The following is a 22,990-nucleotide window of genomic DNA, read 5'->3' on the forward strand; positions in this document are numbered from 1 at the left end:
ACAAAAAAAAAAAAAAAAAAAAAAAAAAAAAAAAAAAAAATAAGAATAATTAACGATTTATTACACATCCTTAATACCTTTTACGCAAGTCTCTGTTCTTTGATATTTTGAATGAGTTTTCACAGTCTTCGCAATGTAATTACGTATACAATAAGTCAGACGAAATTTGATGTCGAATTCCATTTGTTGAAATACCTCCCAAGGTCGCTAAAAGTGAGTTAACAGTTTAGTAGGAGGACATGAAGCGGACGAACGCAAGTCTTCGTAGAAGAGACAATGACATACGGGAGAATTAGTAATAATTACTTTACTTCCTAAAATAATAACACACTTTTACTTAAACGATTTTTCTACCATTCCAGGGCCTGTAACCGTCAATTGAAAATCACTTCTAACTTGTTTTGCTTGCAAGTTTTTTACTTCACTCTTTCTACAATTATCTTTATAAAGCTATTATTCCATGAATTTATTTATCCGTAGACGTCATATACAAGTTAGCATGCAATTGTTGAAAGGAGACTTAATTCATAAATATTTCTTCTTAATTCGCATGCCTTACCAGGCAGTTACGAAGATATCTCTGCGCTTTCTGTGACTGCTTAATATAATATAAGACATAGCGAACTAAAAAGACTGCATTTGTATTGAATGAAAAAGAGGTGGAGAAATCAACGCTATGTTCTCTTTAGATATATATATATATATATATATATATATATTGGAATATTGGCCAAACCATGTTTGAAATAAATCTGAGGACAATTTGAAGATATTCCTATCAATAACTTACGACCTATTATATAGACTTTACAACAAGTGCAGCATTTGCATAAGAAACAATTTGAACTAAATAGAAATATTTGTTGGGCGATTGTTTCTTGAGAATGGGATGGGAAGCCACCGTTCGTATTAATATTCAGCTCAATGTTAAACGGGATAGAAATCTCAATCGATTTGCAGCAATGGTATCATTTACTTTCCAACCGTCTAATTGCCTATACCACTTATATCTTCACTTACAACATTCAACGTTCAATGGCGCTGCAAGACCCAACAAATTAAAGTAACATTCACAGGACAATCGATGAAATTCGAAAAAAGTAATTTGTTTTTTTTTTTTTTTTTGGGAACTTTGACATGTTGAAAACACAATCGACTGATGTAGTTATGCCGCATTCTATCAGTGCTAAGAATGTGTTAAGATTAAGGACTTGAGACAAATCCACTTTTTATTGTACCAATCAATTTCGAATGATTGTATATCGGCTCGCCTGTGTGTCAATCCGTCTAACGTTTGTTTGTGTAATTTTGTGTTAGGGAATATAGATGAAAAAGGGCCCGCGGGGATGTTTTCGTCTAAGGACGAAGGCTTTCTTTTTATGAAAAATACTTCTTTATATCAAAATAAAGGAAAAAAATATGACAATTTTTGATGGTCCTTGATAAGTGAGATCAAACTGTCCTAAAAATATGAAGGCCTTTAAAGCATGAAGCATGGTTTAAATTTTGATGAAAAGCGGTTCAGAATAGCGATTGGTAAATACAAGTTCGCTGTGATAAGTTAGAACGATAAAGAATCATCTTTCAGGCCTCTTCCCATGTCAGGACTCTCAGGAAAAATAACACTTTATACGGCAACATGATCTAATACTCGGTATTCCAAGCGAAATAAGTTCTTCGACAAAAAAAAAATATATTTTACAAAATTTAGACTACGTGAGTTCAGGTCGTTTGGACTGTGTCCGTCAAGAAAAGGTTCGCGTAGTAAACATTTACACTGGCTGTACTACGCATTCATACATCACGCAGTCAGTTCGTAGGAAGCTTAGCGCGCAAGCCATATGTGTCGTCCTTCAAACGAAATGCTTCAAAATTTCAACACATTCCAGGAATTAGTTTACAACTTACAGTTGTTTTAGTGAACAGTGCTCATGAAAATTCGGATTTTTCTGTCGCTGTACAAAAAAGCTAAGGCAACATAAAAGAATGTATAATAGATAAGTATTTATAGCTATTACACGATACCAGAATCGATGTGAAAGTTCCATCATGCCTACTGGAAATGCATTTATAATCCTTACTCATAGGGGTGGTTCAATGCAAAGCAGCTTAAGAGTTGGTATAAGATAAAATCAGATCCTTGCGGAAGTTAACTTTTCTTCTGCAGTTTCCTAACGTAGATGTAGGCTTAGTATTCGAGTTGCGCACAGACAGTTCGCGAAGATTTCTGTTAAGCGATGTCTTACTCATTACGACATAGGTCATAAACCATACTAAGAAAATTAAAGAGCAATGCAAATTTGTAAATTGTATTTTATTTTGTAGCCATCACTGGACGATCAGGACGGTGTGTTCACTTTGTCAAAACCTTTCCAACACCCAGAAGGAAAACTAAAGGACTCCATAGGGTATTCTCGATCAGCAGCAAATTATCAACCCTTTGAAGTATGCCCATTTCCATGTTTGTCCATTTATTTGTGTACCCATCCGTCTGTCTATCTATGTCATGCCTGTAATAAATATTCTTGTGGCCGCAAGAAATCAGGAATCGGTTTTAAATTCGACAGAAACCTTGGAGGTTCTTGCGCGCAGCTTTGTATTGAAATTGAACTAAATCAGTCAAAGGACACAGTCACAGCACAACACAATCTGAGACCACTGTATGTTTTCAAAAAAAAAAATTTGGATTTTTGCTCGGTACTTATAAACCATTGAAAGCTCGTTCTTTTGTCAAAACAATTGCAGCAGAAAGCAGCTTCAGAGACCATATAAAGTCTGCATGTTGTTGACCGGCATCAAGCGATGATGGTTAGAAAAGATTCAGTCCCAGTGGAATATAACTGCCTCGCTTGTTTTTTTTAAACTATTCTTTTGCATATTTAAGTATTGACCTCTTGCTGGTAATTCGGATTCTTTTCATGACTCAAAAGGTCGTCTTCCTTAGCGAAATCAATAACTGTAATAAACTACTTATCTTTAATCGAGCTGTTCTCGAAACTATCTTTTTCAAGCCGGCCGTGTTTCTAGGGAGCTCTCCATCTTTCTCGGACTCACTTCATATTTTATCAAGAGCATCATGGTAACATTCTTTTCTGAAGTGCGCTTTAATCGATTTTGTTGCCGATTTATGAAAGATTTCCTCGAACGGAAAATTTTTTTACTTAAAACTCTCGTTATAGCCTATATCACTTGTGCTACAGAATAACTTTCTGAATTGATCTAAGTCTGCCCATCCGTCTGATGTCTATCCATGAAAATACAGGTCGCAATTTTTGAGATATTTTCACGAAATTTGTGGTACTGAAGTGTTTTGACCCATTGACGAATTTTGTTGGAAATGGTTTGGATCGGTCTACTTTTTCGACCATTTCCCATATAATGTTCTATTCTAAAAAAATCAAAGAATTTGATCGACAAAAATATTTCAGTATTCAAAATTAGTGTGAAAACTTTAGACCGGCTGGAGCTTTAGACCGCGCCTGAACGGAAGTTCATAAGACAAAAGATCTAATTTTTGATGCTTCTTGATGTAAATTATATCGTAGTAGTAATTTAAGATAAAAAATATTAATTGTACCGAAATTGTACCTATTTTTTTGACCCTACCATAGGAATGAAGATTTTCACGAAAATTTTTATTTTTTATGGTAGAAAGGCGTAGATTTTAACGTGTCACGATGAACGTTGACCCATAATATTAATTTGATGTAAATATTAACTCGACAAAATTTGGACAACCCGCACCTACGTTTGTGTCCTACCCTATGTAAGGATTTTCATGAAAGTTGTTTTCTTTGAGCGCAGAAAAGTTTAAATTTTATTATGTTATGATGAAAATTTACCCACAATCGCAGTTTGATATAAAAATTAATTTTGCTGAATTTGCTGAATCTCTTGCGCAGAACCATTCTTACGGAATTTCCGAAGGGGTCCAATTTTTAATATTCAGTTCCATAATAGTCAATTCATATAAAAACAGGGCATCATTTTTGTATGCTATGACAAAAATAAGAATTGAGTTCGAAAATGTGATGTAGGCTGTTGAATAGTCGGCCTAGCCCGACTATAATATTTTCATTTGTTTTTTCTTCAAGTCAATAGAAAAAAAGAAATCTCTCGTACTTAACTAGATATTAAATAATCATTGAAGAATTATTTTCGTTGTTCGCTTCAGATAGAAAAATACGAACTGTACAAAAATAGGCCAATGAAGTGCTACAAGAGCTGTTTGAATTTCAAACAGTTATTAATTATATATTTCTACGTGATCAGAGAGCGTTTGAAGGGTGCAGGGTTCTTAATAAACTAATATTGTGAAAGAAGAAGCAGAGAATCCAGTAATAATTTGAACAAAGGAGATCTTCAACTACTGATCAGCAAAAATAGGAAGTGAGAGTGTCAGGGTTATTCGCCACGACTGGATTGCAGCCTCGAGTCCTCAGCTCACGCTTATCCTTTTCATTACAGTGAAAACGAAATGTAATATAATCGACATATAATATATATTTTAAATGAGAAGGGAAAAAAAATTTTAATTAAAGTTTTGTTTCTATGTTAACAACCATCTCTTGACAGACACGATATTTTTCTTTCCTTTAATAAATGAATATAATTAATTAATTTATCTTTAACAAAAGGTATACAAAACGCTTAAAACTAATTAAAACTAATTTATATTGAGTGCTTAGAACGTTCAGTTTTTTTTTGCCAATTGTGTGACGTAGACATTGAGTTTTACTTTGCTACGGACTAAATTCTGCTTTAATACCCGTTCCTCCTTGCTTTCATTGAACGTTAAGTCTATCTCGACTGGGATGACTTCAATCACTTTTTATTACGAGACAATAGCATTCATCACTTCAAGCAAAATCTACACCAAGTTTGGTACAGGGGCAGAAGGAATTAAGATGGACCCACCTTTTATTATACCGATATAAGCCTGTCTGTTCGTCTGTCCGTCTGATGTCTGTCCTTGTAAATTTATTTTTAAGCTACTGATCGCAATTTTTGAGATATTTTGATGAAATTTGTTACACTGGCGTGGTTTGACCCAAGGACGAACGCTATTGAAAACAGTTTGGATCGGTTATATTCTGAAAAATCGTTGTTTTGAAAAAAATTGTAATTTTCATAATTTGTCGGCAAAAGTGGCTAAGTCGTAGTGCATCGGCATTCTAAATTAATATGAAAACTTTGAACCGGCTGGGGCAATCTTTGAATCTCCACTCATAAAACAAGAACTGAAGTTCACGCGACAACAAGGTATAATTTTCAATTCTTCACGGTGAAAATTATATCATAATAGTAATTTAATGTAAAAAAATTAACTATGCCAAATTTCGACCATCTCGGCTTATTTTTTGGATCCTACCCTACCTAACAAGGATTTTGACGAAAATTTATACTTTTTAGAGCAGAAAAGTCCAAATTATAACATGCGGTGATGAAAATTTACCCACAATATTTTAGTAATTCCGTACAAACTTCTACTACTTCTGGTTGAGTTTAGGGTTCGCTTCCCCATAAATTTGCACTTGAAAAATATGCCTCTAAAAAGAGACAAGTTATAATTTTTTTGTGCTATTATAAAAATAAGAATTCTGTTAGACAATGAGGTATAGGGTATTTAATAGACCACCTTGCCCGGCTGTAATGTTCTCACTTGTTTCTATTTCATTTCGAAAGAATGAAGCGCGTCAACACTAATACTTGCCCTTGTGTATTGTTTGCGGAATTTAAAATCTTAAGCTCTTTTCTTTATCTAGTTTTTTGTCGAAGTTTTGAAGAAGTATAAGTAGAATTAGAAATAGCCTCTTTCTTTTTTTTTTTTTTGGATATTGAGTTAGGATGAACGAAGCCAATACGATAATAGTCGTTTTTTATTATCGACATTAGACATGACCAATCTTTTTATTTTTTTGCAAGCTTTAAAGTATAGGAGAATATCTGCGCTCGTAACACGTTTGCAGCTCTCAAAAAGCGCTAATCAAAGACAAAATTTTATTTACAAAGTTTATTTGGCGGCATTTCAACGTTATTTGAATTTAAGACATGAAATTATTATTATATTACGGTTATGTGAGAGGATAGTTTACAACAGAAGCCAATATGCACACGAATGTAATATGTAAATATTAATCCTGTGCCTGTAAAAGATCCCTGAACTTTTGAGGCTACTCACTCCTTCTTTTATGTGCCGTCATGGAGATGAAAAAGGTCGGACCGATAGAAATTTCTCTATCTAGTATTGGTGAGCACATTATAATTCCGACATTTCGATCTTGTAGAAGAAACATTTGAAATATTTATTTCCTATCTGGAGCATATTTCAAATCTAAGCTTAGTTTAATTACCGATAAGTAGGTGAAAGTTTATGTTTACCTTGCTTGCTATATATGCGTTCAAATCGACATCAGTTAGCGCATTGACGATAAAGAATTTCACCATCCATTACCAAACTGGGGGCTATAAGGGTTGTGACATCGAGAAATAAGCATTTGCGACCCAATAAGGTAAAAGCATTTTAAATCAGCGCAAGCTTCTGAGATGATTTAATTGTATCCATCCGGTCACGCTGGTCTTACAACACTCGTAGCTTTGAAATTCGAGATCTATTCTTAACAGATCAAATTCGGAAATAGGCGTGATGCGCCAGCTAAGGCACACTTTCGATCATAGCTAACTATTGTAGGTTATAATTCTAAGCAGATATTAGTTGAAAATTTGGAAAAATATTTAGAGAAATCACCGAAATTTTCTCTGTCTGCAAATACGCCCGTAAGAGTCCAGAAATTATAGGTTATGTAGAAATATTCTTAAGAGCTGCTTACAAAGCCAGAAGAAATGATAGATTGACAATATATTAATATATTGGTTTGAGATGCTCATCGTATACAGCGACGGTTCGCACTAAAGGCGAACATAGACTTCTTTCGGAATTGCTTTTCGTTCCAATAAAATACTTTACCTGTCGCCTTATGGACGGACCTGCTACGTTATATAAGTATATGCGAATTTTCATTCAAGTTAAATTTTGGAAGATCTCCAAGGAGATTCAAAAATGAGACATTCTTTTTCTAGAAGATGGCTCACTACCTAAATATAACTCTCTCTTACTCTCTCTCTCCCTCTCTTCGTTTTATTTTTGTTTTCGCTTGAAGGAAATGTCTTCCAATCGTCATCGTAGAACTCGAATTTATGGCATCAACTACGATCTTGGAGAGAGATATTATAAGAAGCAATTGGAAGATTTAGACAACAAATCTGAATACCGCAAGTGAGTATATATCAAGAGAAGAAAAATTGTAAATTTAATTACCGCCATATGTATAGACCACGCGACGTTCATTTTGATACTGAACTACCTACGAAAGATGATATAACCTCGAAGGTTAGCCTTCTTCCTAAAGATGACTGTGGAAATTGTTTCAGCAACAATAAAATATCAGGAATCTTCAAAGATTACGATATTAATTTCGGTAAGTTACCATAATGCTTTCATTATTATGAGCAAATGTATAAACAGAGACCACTCGAACATCGGAACACAAAAGTACCGCAATCATTCAAAATCATTCTATCTAAGCTGCAAAATCCATACAAGAATTTAAAGCTTTGCATACTCTGCACATTTTGAATTCTCATTCAAAAATCGATTCGCTCAGCAACATCCCTGCGAAAGTTAAGCTGAAATTTAAGGAAAAAGAAAATAAATGCTTTAATAATTAGAAAAATAATCAAAAATCGATGACTTGAGAAATAATGAATAGACATCTGATCCGAATACTTATTAAAGTCTACGCAAAAAGTTCACAATAAAAGAGTATGTGGCAGTTATGATAATTTAATTAAAAAACAAGCTTAGATCGCTTCAGAACCATTTTCTGAATCGGTGTAATAATAGGTGGGTCTATCTTAAGCCCTTCTGAATATTACATAAGTAAATGCAGTATAGTGGGCCCAACCATTACTACCCCACCGACGACTTTTCAAAATATGAAGTGTTCGAAAATGTGGTCCGACTCGAACCATTTTCAATAGCGTTCGTCCTTAGCCGCAGCGCGTCAGTGTACCAAATTTCAGCAAAATATCTTAATAACTGCGGCCTTTAGAGGGAAAGGCAGACGGACGAAGAGACAAACTTGGATCGATTCATAAAAGGCAAAATAAAAAGCAAAAATTGCAATTTTCAATATTTACCGACAAAACTCGTTGTGTAACAGTATCTTGTCATTACAAATCGATATGAAAAATTTGGATCGGTTGGTGTAATTTTTTGAACTGCCACCCATATAACGGTTCCTATGACACCGGAATATATATATAGCGAAAAGGTATAATATTCAGTCTTTCATGGAGAAAATTGGTTCGTAAGAGCAAATTGACCAAGCTTTCAATGTTACCGAATTTTGTCCATATAGGTCTGTTTCTAGGATACCAGCACATGTGAGGTATCTTACGAAATGTGAACTCTTATATACCAAAAAGGCTTAATTGTCAAAGTCTTTTGATGAAAATTTGTTCATGATAGCAATGTGATATCAAAATTAAGTGAATCAAATTCGAACAAAATGGGTCTATTTGTTGGACCCCATCCCATATAAGATTTCTCATGAATAGTAAGTTTTTCAGAAAAAGATTTAATTTTCAATATTCTAATATTCTGAAAATTGGTCCTTAGCAGCAAATTACGAAAAAAATTAACGGTAGGGAATTTGGATCCCATAGGTCCATTGTTTAGACCATAACGTATATGGGAGTCTATCATGAGAAGCTAGCCCTTGTACGGAGAGATAGTATAATTTTTAGTTGTCTGTGGCGGAAACTGGGAAGGAAATCAAGCTTGCTAAGTTTTGTTCACATCATCCCTCAATATGCAGTCCTTCATATAAAATATGTCTTTGCATGAAAATAATGTGCAATTTTTTGATGCATTATTATCGAAACGAGTGAACAATTGTGCAAGATGAAGGAGAGATGGGGTCTAATGGTCGCCCTTGCCCGACTATAATATCCTTACTTGTTTTCATCAATAATATAAAGAAAAAAACCTACATAGTCAACTTGAAAGATAGAGCTTTTTTGCATAAATGATCTGAATCGATTCTTTTAAATGAAGAAGGAGGAAAGTTTTGATGATGGGTAGATATCCAAGATTATGCTTGGGGAAAAATAGCGCTTTTTTATTTATTCACATTGAGAAAATTCACGGTATATAAATCGTTATGTTTATGTCTATTTTTAGAAAACGATACTTCAAGTCTTCTTCCAAAGAAAACGTTCTTGGATTTAAATGATGATGACACCGACGCCTTACTCGCACAGATGAAGCAAAAAAGAGCAATGAGAAAACCAATTTTTGAAGAATCTGGTAATATACATAAATAAATATCAAAATTATGTGTGTTGACAACAAGGATCTTATATGTAAATATCCTTTGTTCAATTAAAAACATTTCTTAGATGACGATATAGCCCCGATATTTCCGAAGAAAAAAACCGTTAGCTTGAGATGCAATGATGACGACGACGACGACGACTTATTATTGTTGAGACCATCTCTAAAAATTAAGGATAGATTATCTTCTACCACGGAGAAAAAGGTGAGACATCTTGGGCTAACAAAGTTAACAGTTCTGAATCTTGAGTACTTCTATTGAAAGTTCTGCTTGCATATTTTATAAAACCCCTTGAAACTTAGAGAATATTGTGGAACATTCATTAGTGTACATCGTACTTTTATGTAAGCCTTAACGCTTGCTCTTCCCTATTTTGGTAAAAAACTGTTCTATTCTTTCTCTACAAAAATCGATAAAAAGTAATATCTTCGCGTTCCCGAATGTACGCGGAAAGTTTCGATGGTTCAATGATATCACTTCCTATGAAAGCATTGTTGTAAAAGGAGAAAGGAGCGTTTTTATGGCATTGAAATTTTTCTGTTTAGTATTTTATGATGAAAATTATTTCCCTGAATATCAATCTAGAGTGCATTCCCGCTATAAAAGAATTCACGAAAAGTACGCCTTCAAATGGTAAAATTGTTGAATTTTTGATATTTTACGGCGAAAACAGTAATGGAAGAAAATAGAGGATCGATGTTGTCCAGCAGAGCTTAACCTATTTTCCATTTCAAGTATTTGAATATAAATATCATCGAACATTTTCTCGAATTGAATGTGATTCTCGTATTTGAAAGTGAAAAAAAAATTCATAACAGAAGTAATGAGAAAACTAGAATTTTCAATCCATAGTCTGTCGACTCTATTGCAAGCTTGGAGAAAATTGAGAATTTTCAATTTTTTAATTATGCTGCTATTAGTGTACCGACGGAAATCATTCATAAACCAAACCAGAGTAAGTGACATGCTGCGTAAGCAATTTGCTCTATGTCGACCGAATATGAGATAATATCAGTAGATCTCTCGAAATGCTTAAGCGAAAATTTTCAATATTAGTTGTTGTTTATTTTTAAAATTTGTTGTTGTTTCTTTGATTTTCCGTTCTTAGAGCTCGATTGCCAATTCGGTGGAACGCAAAAGAATTACAACCAGAGCACTAATTAGTGAGGAACAATCGAAGGAAGAGTTGGAAGCTTCAAATCGGGCACGGGCAACGAAGGCCCGTCTGTTGGATCTTGAAAGTGAAATGGTGGCTATAAATAAGAAGAACAACGAAAGGGAAAAACGAAAAGAAAACTTACGAAAATTGTTGACCTCAAGCGGGTCAGATGTGAATATGTAATGTAAATGTGTGCTTGTACGTAGAAAGTTTTAAAACGATTTGTCAAAAATATACAAAAAGTAACATCACTTTTTATTTCTTTTAATTAATATTCGATGCATCTTCGAACCAACTCGGAATTTAAGTTGAAGATGTGCGAGATAGGGTATTCAAAGAAGAGTCGCCAACCTCTTCAATATGTCGGCCTATGGGTCGTTGTTAGTTCCTTTTCCGCTTCAAATGGAATTATGAATCTGTGCGCATCTGATATACCTCGTTCTATACTGTGCATGCCGTGTTCTATAAAATGCACATTTTTATTGGCATCCCATTGGTTCGAGTCTAAATCAATTAAGCTTTTTGTTCTCTTACGTAAACGAAATGGAAGCTTATTTTTATCAGGGCACTAATTATGTATGTTTTAGTTAATTAGCTCTCACTGTGACGGCGTAATCTGAAAGTCATTTAGGTTTGCATTATGCATCGCTTTCGTTATTCGAAATTTATTTCAAAAACATAATGAGAAGATGAAGAGTGATGACACAATCAAACAGAATTATATAAAATTTTTGATGCAATGAAATAAAGCGGAATAATTTCATATAATTCATTTAATTTCATATTTTCGATTCTTGGGAGAAATTTGAATTGCGGACAAGAACTTTGAATATATACCATTCTATTTTTATTATACACAATATACTGAAACATAATTTACCTATAAAGAGTGTATAATGTTTTCAGATTTATTGCAAAGCAACCCCAGATTTGCAAATTTTCACAAAAGATCTTAAAGCGGATTCATTTCTTATATCTTTTATTTCAATATAATTCAATTTGATAGTACAGAAGATGTGCTGGTTATTAATTTCTTACTTAGTCGCCTAAAATCGGAGATCTCTAGTGAAGCATCGACACCGTCGTCAAAAAGCGGTCTGGGAGCTGCAATAGCTAAATCCTGAATTTCCGGACCGGCATGCACTTTATAGTTCATGCAAACTATGTGAAGGACTGCACAAACATTTGCAAAAGTTTCCCATCTTCCTTGAATCTTGTTTGCTCTTCCGCTCTTTCATTAAAATACACCATCGACATTGAAACATGAATAGTCTTAGCTTTTTCTCTTGAAAAATAAATATAATATTAACCTTTATATGCACTAATGCAAGTAATACTCTCAACAACGTTCCTCGCCTTACAATGAATCCCATTGTATTCCTGGTTAGCTGGATCGACTGGAGTACTGTATAAAAATAAATGTAAGTTCCATCTACGCATCCAATCACTTCAATGAATATCAAGATTACTTCCACAACAACAAGTTACTTACCAAAATTCCTGTGGAAGCACCCGTTTGTTTTGGCATTAATAACCCAAAAAATCTCGTTCGCACAAAGTTTTTCTTTCAATTTTTACATCATTTCTGATACAACAACAAAAAAGTTGCTTGTGCAACGCTTAAGTAAAAATCCCTATCCGTTAGTTATTGACCGGAGGTGTGTAGATTCTCCTTAGGGCATCACTCACGCCAGTTTTCCCTAAAACGTGTTCAAAAGATGCTTTCTCTGCAAAAATCTACATCCAACGATATATATATATATATTTGAATATATGTTGTCCGTAAATATACAATGCTAAATAATTCTGATGGTCGTAAGCACCTTAGAATCGGATAAATGCACGGAAAGTTAGACCTTATTCGCCAAAGGGAAGACAGGAGGCTTTTCAGTTCCGCGACTTTTTCTTCATCTCTCCCCGATCGTCCGTGTGTTACATGAATAGGGGACGTCTCCGAAGTGATTGGTCGTATTAAAAACAAAAATTGAATGAACGACCAACCAGCATGTAGCTTAACCATTGGATAGGGGCAGACAGTTCTTCATAAGATACGCAATGAATACTTAGTGAAGCACTAACGCCTTCATTGCTTGAGTTACAACGTCTCCGCACTATTTGCGCCTTTTTTGTTTATTGTCACGAAGGTTTCCATAGGTTTTGTGAATGCTTACTGTGCATTCGAAATCGTTTGCTAAAGAAATGCTCTTGTCAGCCTTAAATTGTGTTATAACCGGGTAAATTATGGTATTAGCTTTCTTAAGTACTAAACGAAGTTTTCCATCCGGTTCAGGCAAGGTGTGAATCGGATATTCGCTGAAATTGTCGTCGAATATTGAAATTTGCATATTCTGGAACGCTGCGCTGCTCTTTGGATGAAAAAATATTGGAGTCATCCAACGCACAATCATAATAACTATAACTCGCGTAAAAAACTTGAAAATTGTTTTTGTTCAGGGTACAGGAAATTTATGCTTCACACGAGAAACTTCAAATCAATGTCTTCCCTAACAAAACCATTCGTTGGCAATTCGAAAGAACAAAATCGGAACTTACGTAAGAATGAGTTGGAAGATTCCGTCGATAGAAACAAAAAAGTTTTCTTCCAATACTCGGACAATGCGAACCAGAAACACATAGCACGACGATAGCAACGATACTTTATCGGATATAATGTTTGAATATTATAATAATGCGATAAAATATGTTCTCTATATGATATAAAAAGTCGACATTAGGATTGAGAAGGAATATGTTTATTGAAATAAATTAAAGTGAAGAGTAAATGCTATAGGACGATCAGACTATTATGATGACAATAATAGCTTAATAGATCGCTGAATAAGTTCCGGAGCGAAGAAAGAAAAAAATTTTTCCCTCTTTTTGCAAAATTTGTCTTTATTCGTCAACACGGCACCCTTTAAGAATAATACAATAAATGCAAGGCTTCTCTATGACTTCGATGCCTTTCGAACAGCTTGTCATGATCATTAAAAATACGCTTCACTTTCCGGAATGATCTCATCATTTGAGATTTATAAAGAGATAATTGCCGCTGACAGTAGCGTCTGGGCTCGTAATGGATGGGTTCGCAATTCGAGCTTCAGTTGACGCAACTTTGCCATCATCGCAACCATCGACATCGCAACACAGTGAATTGACTTGATGAAAGAACACCTTTTGCTTCACCCATTGGGACCATGCTTTTGGCCTAATTTCCTCTTTCAATCAAACTAAAATTAGTTAGCTGAGTAAATGAAAGTCGCAACCACCAAGTCGATGTTCGCGAGATTCAAATCTCAATGCGGAAGGACGGACTTAGTCCTAGCTATAAGTGAATTAAGGACGTAACACCTATCGATTGGGCACAAGCTGCAGGCACCGTTTATCTCTCTTTCTTTTTCCTCGCTCTTTTCTGACAATTACCGTGTCGTACACAAAGGAGACATACGTCGAACGATTGGACACATTGAAACGGATGAAGAATATAAGCTATCTCGCCGAAGTGTAAATAATATCGATGCCGAAAGCCCACCATTTGCGAAAGGTATGATTGCTTTCGCTTAATTCGAAGCATCGGGCTTCGGAATTGTGCCTGTGTTAATGAACAGCGTATGCAATCCGATGTCCAGAATGTCCAATAACTGTGCTGCATTTTAAGCGTAACATTAACATCGATGCTACAGCTAAATATTCATGCCGCCTCATTTGTGTGCAAAGCATCAGACAAGGGTACCGTATTGCGGGTTGCTCCTACCAAACGAAATCATCGCTAAGAAGCCACAAACACAACTTATGCAATCATTTGCAATCGTCGTGAGCAAGACGTTATCGCCGCCCTTGTCTTTGCCTGACATAACTCTTTTTGCTTAACATTCGTTTCAAACGCTTACTTATTGTTTGTTCAAACCATTTAACGACTCTCATCCTTTCGGTGCATCGTTAATATTCTGTCAAAAGGATGAGCAAATATGCAGGCAGCAATAGATAATAGTTTCAATAAAATACTTTTTTAGCTTTCAGTTGAGGTAAGCGTCTGTTACATCTATCGGTTTGTAGGCGGATAACATGATTATATCGAATCAGAATCTTACCCTTTATGCTGGTATTGATATTTACTTCAACATATTACAAGCTGGTGAGTAAACCTGATGGGGAAAAAAGATAAATGGCGACAGACCGGCATTTCGGACTTCATGTGTCTCGAACTTTTTTAATTTTTTTTTTTTTTTTAATCATCGTGACTCCCTTAAAAAAGCAGTTGCATCTGGGTGCTAGTCAAGGAACACAGAATATATATAAAGGTGAATATCCATTAATATTAAAACTCATGTAACGTGTAAGTAAAGCATCGTTATGTGAAAGTAAAGTTTCCGCATAGGTGTTAATGTAATACGCGATTTGCATTTGTTAAGAAATTTGATAATAATAGCAACAATCAATAAGAAAGAATCATTTCAAAGACACTCTCCTCACATTTCGTGTCAGTCTTTTTTATACCACTCTTCAGTTGGGACGTATATTGCAGTGCAAAGAAATTTAATTTAATTCGTAAGGTTTGTAAGCCATTTGAGAACTACATTATATCATAAATATGAAAAATTATAATGCAAACGAGGAAATCGAATAACGTCCTCTTTATGGACTATAGATGTCATATCAGATAATCAGATGATCAAATGAGAACCTTGAACTGCGTATACACAGCATACATAAATATTTTATATAAATGCATAAGGAATATGTTGGGAAATATTTTGATAGAGTCCAACTGCGGTCTACGTGCTTACATGTTCTAGTTGGACGAAAATTGCAAAATATCACGACATGAAAACGAATATTGATGTGGAGCTTTTCATTTCGATATAATGTAGACTGCGTCAGCAACGTGAAAAAAGGGGAAAACTTTTGCCTCTTAAGTAATCAAAATCCTTGACATAACATAGGTCAAGTAATGTTAATACAAGAATTCAACAAATTTAGGTTATCGTATTCTGTACGCATTTTTGCACACTCAAATGCACACACAGTTAATAGTTCTCAAAACGTTGCGACGAAACGCTGAGCATAAATACGTGTAGATGCGGTTGAAATCTCTTAAAGAGTGTCACGCCGCCAGAAGATGCATTCTTTTCATAATTAGTCTTTTTATATCTATCGATCCGATTCTATCTGGGGATTTACTGTTTAGAGATTGATTAGGTTTCGAGTGCAGATTCTAAAGAAAGCTCTCTTGCTCTCTCTCTCTCTCTCTCTCTCTCTCCCTCTGTGTGCGTACATAGTAGTTGAAGGAAGCGAAGCAAGTATATAGCCCTGAGGAAATGATTGCGTATTACGATAACACAAGTTTGCATAAATCTATATTTAGATATGGCTGATGAAGAAGATCCATGGGGATTTGATGATACCGAAACTACCGCTACAGAACCAGAGCCAGCAAAACAAGAAGTCAGTGCCCCAGCAGCAGCAGGTGAAACAAAAGCAGCAGAGGGTGAAACAGCTGCAGAAGCTAAAACTGAGGGAGAAACTGAGGCGGCCTTACCTCCACCACCTCCAGAAGATGATGGCTATAGAAAACCAGTTCAATTATATAAGCATTGGGTCAGGTAATTATTCTTTATTAAGTGCTAATAAAATGCAAACGTTTTCTTTATGCTTTACGTTTTTTGTTTTTGTTTTGTTTTGTTTTTTTTTTAATTCACCTTTACAGACCAAAATTCCTTCAATACAAATACATGTACAACTATCGAACCAATTACTATGATGATGTAATCGATTATTTGGATAAGAAACAAGTTGGAGTGCCAAGAGATATTCCAAGAGCGCAAACATGGGCAGAAAGAGTTTTACGAACTAGTTATTCCAGGTGCGTTTAAAGCTTGTTTGTAATGATCAACTGAAACCACAATGTGAGCTCATAAAGTACATAGGGAATGTTCTTCTAAATTCTCAAGTCTCAAGATCATTGTAGCAAGCATAGTACCACAGACCATAGGCTAATTATAACACAATTAATTTTATAACGCATTAAAATATTTAATGATATTGTAGTGGAAGATACTTGGATTCTCATCAATCATCGGGCAAAAGAGATAAGCATCTAGTTCAAACCTTGGCCGCCTCAATCCGACCTTTCAATTATCACACAAAGGCGTACATGAATATGAAATACTCTAGAGTGCTCTAGAAAATATGACCACCAACAAGTTGTTTTAGTGCAAAATAGTTAATTATAAGTAAATATGTATGTATATATAAAAAATTTTAGCTGGAAATTCATTCATTTAATAATAAAATAAATATAAAATATAAACTGAAAACTCTTACTCAACTTAACACATCTTGAAAACCTTGCACTCACTCACTCACGAACAAAAGCAAAAAAGAGTACTTAGCACCGGAACGATAAAATTAGAAAAAAAAAATTAAACTACCGCTATTGCAAGGCAAAATCGCTTAACTAATCGCTATCAATAACGTATAACGTTGTTACGCTGCAAACCCATTAACACACACAAAATATATCTTTAGCGATTTTCTTAAATAAGCAGCTTAACGGATACTTTGAGCTATTTTTGGATAACGATGAGTTTACACTAAGTTGCTTTAGTAAGGCGGAAGCATGTAACAATTATTTCGCCAATCTAAAGAAAATATTCGAGAAAAACAAAATAAAAATAGTTCTCAATAAACGTTGACCCGGAACTTTTCTCGAATTTCGAAAACAGAATAACTCAGTCACAGGCAATTGGCCTTGATACGAAAATCAAGACAAAATCAAGCGATTATAACGGAACGCTGCTTAAAATATTCCCTATTAGAAAGGATTGTATTGCTAGCACAGATTAAATGACGAGCGTGTGTGCAGCGGATTAGTGAAAAGCAAAAAAAAACTGCATTTATTGAATATCATTGATTGGCATTTGAACGCTTCGACTTTTGGCCAATCACGAAGCTGTCATACGAAAACCGAACTTCGGATATGTTACGCTTCGTAAGGAACCCAAGCCTCATCAACAACTAATAGATTGTTTAATAAATCGTCCTATTTAACGCCGTACTCACCCACCTCTCTTTGAACGCAGACCTGAAATAGTAAAACGGTTTCTTTAACAACTGTCCACTTTTGCATGCATTCTTCAGCTTGACATAGGCGTTCACAAACAAACTCCTACACAAGAATCTAGCCAGAAGAGACACCCAGTTTAAATATATATAACGCACCGCAAAGGAAGTCACTGAAACTAATCTTCAGTCCACATATGCGTACAAACACGCAACAAAGGCACTCTCAAGAAAAGCCGAGTATGTGAAGCAAATCGCTCTATTCTTTAACAAAGTCACTGAGGATAGTGTTCAACATACCATACGTTTTAATTAGAAATAGCAACGCGCTACAGGTCAGGACAATTGTCAGGCGCTTATCGGTGCTAAACTACAAAAATAAATTCACTTTCGCTAATCCAAATACATTCAACAATCTCCAGTTTGAAACAAGTAAAACTTTTGTCGTTTGCATTCCGGCCGCCGCAAACACTAACACTCTAGCCCCTTACATGTTTGCGAATTTGGTGCAAGGTCACCAATATTTATATTATATTTACATATTATAATAATTAGACACAAATATATATATATATATATATATATATATATATATATTAATGTATATTAATATATTATAATATATATATATATATATATATATATTATATATAAAGCGATTGTCTTTAGTATGAAAGTAACAACGAACTGACCTCACTTGGCACCAAAACTTCATTACAAATGTCAAAGATGGTATTTAGCGGCCGCACACAATGCACACTGGAATTGGAAAAGCTATATTGATTCACTTCCCACCTGCGCAAGGCAACATTCCTACAAACGTAAACTCAGCAAGATGAAGTCTCTTCCTGTGTGAAAACTGTTACTTTAAATTTATCGTATAGGATACTCAATCCCTTCGGAGAAATTTCTTACTAATGATTTGCGATAAGCATACGTAATGACCAAGAACAATAACAACGTAAGTGCGATATTTGTTGTAAAATATAGCAGGTTGGCTTTGATTTTGAATTGCTAATCTTCTTCTTGTTTATCACTCCTTAGCTAAAACGGCAAAACTTTTGCCATTTGTTTATCGAATCAACTCTTCCTTCGCTACAACAACTGCAAGGTGCTGTAAGTCATTTTAAAGATCTGCATAAGAAATGTATAAACTTTCAAGGCGTGCGGCTCTACTACGTAGACATTGCGTAATCCAAAAAAAGAACGCAAGTGCAATAACCCATTAAGCAAATACGTGAATATCACAAGTTCCCCACATGCAGGTTGTTTTGCACTTTGTCTCGGCGTCTACAGCGTCGCTGCTCAAAAAAAGACAGAAAGAAAACAGGTAAAGTCATGATAGTCAGGCAAGGGCAACTTTTGAATACGGTACACCACTTTCTCTAATACAATGTTTCACTTGTTTTTCATTATGTCAGTGTTTCAAGGGATACCTTTAGTTAAGGTTACATAGGTCGGGGCCCAAAGAGTGCGCTGACATGGTCCAAATCTAGCAAAATTATTTCTCTTGTCAAACATCTTATTTGTCTTTACCTATTTTGTATTTTACCTAGTATTCATTCCTTGATATAAGGCAGTACAGCTTAGTAGAGTTCACTTTTGATCTCATTACTATCATGGACCAATTTTCGTCATAAAATACTAACCTTATTATACCCACCGTTGAACGTTGAAGGACGGGCTTCAGATGTACCAGGTTCGGCTACAACCGATTACAATTTTCTTACTTGTTATCAAATAAAAACTTTTTTTTCGTAGAGAAAGTTATTTGGATGGCAGTTCAACCAATTGGTTTATTCGATCCAATGACAACAACTCGACATACCGAAATGCTATTATTCCGCGAGTTTTTTGGGCAAAATTATAAACATTGCAAATTGTCTCCATAGTACAACTTTCTCAAAACGAGCCTTCAAAGGATCCAATGCACTCCACTTTCAATAGATTTCGTCTTTGAGTGAAAACATATCAGTGTACTAAATTCCATAATACGTCTTAAAAATTTGCGACAACGCAACACAACACACAAAATTTCATGGAGAGACGGACACGCAGGTGGTGAGATGGACAAACTTAGATGATTCAGAAAACGATTACGAATCGATCGGTACGACGAAAGGCGTATCCATCTGAAACCGCTCGGGCCAACGGTAAGAGACGATACAAAGAGAACATAAAGAGCAAGATATTCCCACAAACTTCAATTCATCATATTTATGCATGTATCACATATATATATATATATCATAGAACTGCATCTACTACAAGCCGACTATACGACTACGGTTGTCAGCAACTATTTAATTTAATCAGGGCATAAACAACTAAAGACCTATTGTATATCACATGGGATACTGCAGTGTCGCACGCCTAAAGAAGACAACAATCGTTGGAATATGTTGGCAGACGATGAATTCGTATGGATTTTCTTAATGTTGGGCATTACTTCTTGTCTCACAGCGTTTGCTTGAGTTTGTTTTGATGTTGATGATATTGGAGTAGATGGAATTGGAAATTTGAGCTATTTAACTGATTCATGTACCATTCGAATATATATCCACTGCCTAATTGAAATGTATAATCTGCAAGACCTAGGCGCCTTATTGCAGTATCAGTTTACACAATGGCCTTAACTTTCTCGTGCCCACGAACTTGCACCCTTTCTCGAACACTAAATTTTGGACATAGATAACCGATAGCTATAGTTTTACGAGCAAGCTATTCTATCTAAAAATATCTCCTTTATATTCTTTCTCAGTGATAATTTGACCTCTTCTATCGATTTGAATTTCTTTTCCAGACTTTGAACATATCATCCTGTCAGACCATTTGTGGCTGGATGACCTAATTCAATTAATTTTTGAATGATTCCGTCATGCAGGAATGAGCAACTATTGAGTTAAAAGTCGATATTCTTGCCACTCAGGCGGATAACTTGTAAAATTAAATAAGTTTAATTCGCGTATTTTCCAAAACACTATATATATATACATCTAGAGGAGATGATGGAAGAGCAAAAGCGACCAAGTCAAGGAAGAAGAATCGGAAACAATCAGGAAACCATTAAAAAGAATAACAATTTCTTTTATATATATTTTTATATATATTAATAAAGCTATTTTAAGGCTCTCTACAGGTCTAACTACTGTAAAACTTAGACACTTTTATTAATAGTAAGAATCAGCAGATTTTGAGGACGGTATGAGATCATGAGTTTTATGGTGGCGGATATACAAGCCCTTGTCAATATGACTTCTTTTTTTTATATACTATTGTCAGCGACTATAGAAATCTTCTATTCGATCGAAACATGTGTGTAAATGTGTGAAAAAAGATATTCAGACAGAGACAAAAATTCTAAGACTAAAGCACTAGCATCTAGGGCTGTTAACTTTTACTAATGTTTATAAATGAAATAAGGAAAAACAATTTAACATAAAAAAAATTACATTTAACTCTGGTCGAATCTTTTGTGACCAACTTTGACCATTTTAAAAAGAAATTGGGTTTCGAACCTCTACTAATGGGGACGTGTATGATTTTTTAAAAGTATACGGCAAAGATGGCAACGTTCTAAGCTGTTCTATGTTTATGTGTAAGGACCAAAGATTCCGTTTTTTTGCTCTTGAAAACATAAGCATTCTCACTTTATGTGTAGCTGGAAACGTCTTCTTCGCTTAATTTGGAACATTTTCTATTTAAAGTTTTTAGGCCTCAAAAGCTACGCCCTAGATGTGGTAAACATCGTGACAAAATGAATATTACGCCATCTTTTAGTGGTGGGTATAAAACAAAAGTTTTTGTATTACTGAAACAAAAGGTCGTAGGCAAGATAGTAGAGTATTGAGTCGAAGGTCTCTAAAAGTAAGTCAAAGGCATAACTACGGAGATTTCTTTTAAGGACCGGCCGTGTAATTTACAAAATGGAAATTTTACATACATACATAAGAAAAACTACAAAATTTGATTCGCATGAATACCTTACAGAGGCTTTTAAATGTTTTTGAATTCCTGTTAATTTTCTGTTAAATTTATACACAAAAAGAATAAAATTATCGATTATCGATAAAAAGATATGAAAATCAAGAAATCGTCTTTAATGGTAATTTTAAAAAGAACGAATCAAAGAAAAAAAGAAGTGAACAGTCTCAAATGCATTTCTTTTTTGTTGCGCCTCGAAAGGAATACAAGTGAAGCAATGAATTCAGCAAAGAAAGCGCCATGCAAGGAAGAGAATTAAGAAAAACATCACACCAAGTAAGAAATGTGTTGAGAAGAGGAATTAGTTAAACAAAATTAAACGAAAATTTTAAAACAGAAAAAAGTAAATATAGAAAATGTAAATAAATTAAACCAGAAAAATTAATAATAACAAAAAAGAAAAGATATTCATTATGACATTTATGAAGTAAAAGAATAGGAAGTTTCGCAAGGATGAGTGCGTTGGTGTGTGTGTGGATGTAACCACGGACGGTGACTTAACGAACCGACAAACACAGACTAATGGACAGGAGAACAATACCGACGCTACGTAGGAGTATATGTACCGCGAATACAGAAACCGTGAATACGGAATGGTAATTTATATGGGATTATAGGGGATACGTTCCGTGGAAAAATAAAAAAAAAATCAAATATATAAAAATATACTTTATTAATTGAGTAATAAGGTTGCTTTCATTCTGTTTGTGTACATTCTCAAAAGCACCAATCGCGGAAATTTATAGCCGCGAATATAGAAATCGGGTCACATTTTTTAATCCACGAATAGTGAAAACGCGAATGAAGGAAACGCAAATAAGAAGCTTTTACTGTATTCTATATTGCTTATGATATAAATTTATAAAATAAAAGTAGCAACTCACTCCACAAAGTGCGCACTTCTTCTCCTTTGTTGCTAACGATTTAACCGTTTGCTTATAAAGCCTTAATACAATTCGCATACATCAGATTTTCCTTGTACTTTTATTGCTAATCCGCTTTCTTTTTTCATAAAAACATTATTTACTTTTAATTAAAATTACATTTACTTTGTTACTTACAATTCCATAGAATTTTTGTTAATCTCCAGCCTAATAATGCGTCGTCATTTGGCGACGCCGACTAGTAAAACAGAAAAAATCATTGTTTACCTTTATTAAAACGATTTGAAAATCATTTATTTTCTTTTATTAGCTGTGGACATATGTTGTATCATTTATTTATAATTATGTTCGCTGTCGAGCGATTTCTTGCACATAGACGTGGGAAAGAATGGATATTAAGATGAAATTGTAGAAAGTAGTTATCAGTTTCCTAAGACTATACAGAGAGGTAAGTAATATCTTGAAATACAATCGATTTAATTGAATTAAATGATTTGAAAGGC

General features: G+C 34.6%; 2 protein-coding genes across 9 annotated transcripts in view; both read left to right on the plus strand.

Moving 5' to 3' along the window:
* Positions 1–10,755, plus strand: part of LOC119631679 — an 11,512-nt gene extending 757 nt beyond the window's left edge. For 4 of the 6 annotated variants that reach the window (XM_038024099.1, XM_038024101.1, XM_038024098.1 and 1 more), the window contains exons 2-6: positions 7,161–7,276; positions 7,333–7,478; positions 9,245–9,370; positions 9,463–9,602; positions 10,507–10,755. In XM_038024099.1, coding sequence (XP_037880027.1) covers positions 7,164–7,276; positions 7,333–7,478; positions 9,245–9,370; positions 9,463–9,602; positions 10,507–10,740 — 759 coding nt within the window. In that variant the 5' untranslated portion in view covers positions 7,161–7,163 and the 3' untranslated portion in view covers positions 10,741–10,755. Of the gene's footprint in view, positions 1–96; positions 214–7,160; positions 7,277–7,332; positions 7,479–9,244; positions 9,371–9,462; positions 9,603–10,506 lie in introns of those variants that run through there. The other 2 variants (XM_038024097.1, XM_038024096.1) reach the window with 2 other exon arrangements.
* A 4,244-nt stretch (positions 10,756–14,999) lies between these two features.
* On the plus strand, positions 15,000–16,844 carry LOC119631680 (flightin). 3 transcript variants are annotated; one of them, XM_038024102.1, is made up of 4 exons: positions 15,000–15,110; positions 15,923–16,160; positions 16,265–16,420; positions 16,606–16,842. In XM_038024102.1, exons 2-4 carry the CDS (start codon positions 15,925–15,927, stop codon positions 16,739–16,741), a joined length of 528 nt encoding a protein of 175 aa, XP_037880030.1. In that variant the 5' UTR covers positions 15,000–15,110; positions 15,923–15,924; the 3' UTR covers positions 16,742–16,842. The 3 variants fall into 3 exon arrangements, with proteins under 3 accessions (XP_037880030.1, XP_037880031.1, XP_037880033.1); XM_038024103.1 differs by lacking the exon at positions 15,000–15,110 and adding an exon at positions 15,289–15,857 and having other exon boundaries at positions 16,606–16,844; XM_038024105.1 differs by lacking the exon at positions 15,000–15,110 and adding an exon at positions 15,289–15,853 and having other exon boundaries at positions 16,606–16,844.
* Positions 16,845–22,990: the final 6,146 nt, after the last annotated feature.

This window comes from Glossina fuscipes, unplaced genomic scaffold (assembly GCF_014805625.2).
Source record: "Glossina fuscipes isolate IAEA_lab_2018 unplaced genomic scaffold, Yale_Gfus_2 1, whole genome shotgun sequence".
Lineage (NCBI taxonomy): Eukaryota > Metazoa > Arthropoda > Insecta > Diptera > Glossinidae > Glossina > Glossina fuscipes.

Coding starts and splice junctions, on each gene's coding strand:
- LOC119631680 (XM_038024102.1), top strand. CDS start 15,925: ATGGCTGATGAAGAAGATCCATGGGGATTTGATGATACCGAAACTACC. Junction 16,161..16,264: donor TTATATAAGCATTGGGTCAG/GTAATTATTCTT, acceptor TCACCTTTACAG/ACCAAAATTCCTTCAATACA. Junction 16,421..16,605: donor TTACGAACTAGTTATTCCAG/GTGCGTTTAAAG, acceptor ATGATATTGTAG/TGGAAGATACTTGGATTCTC.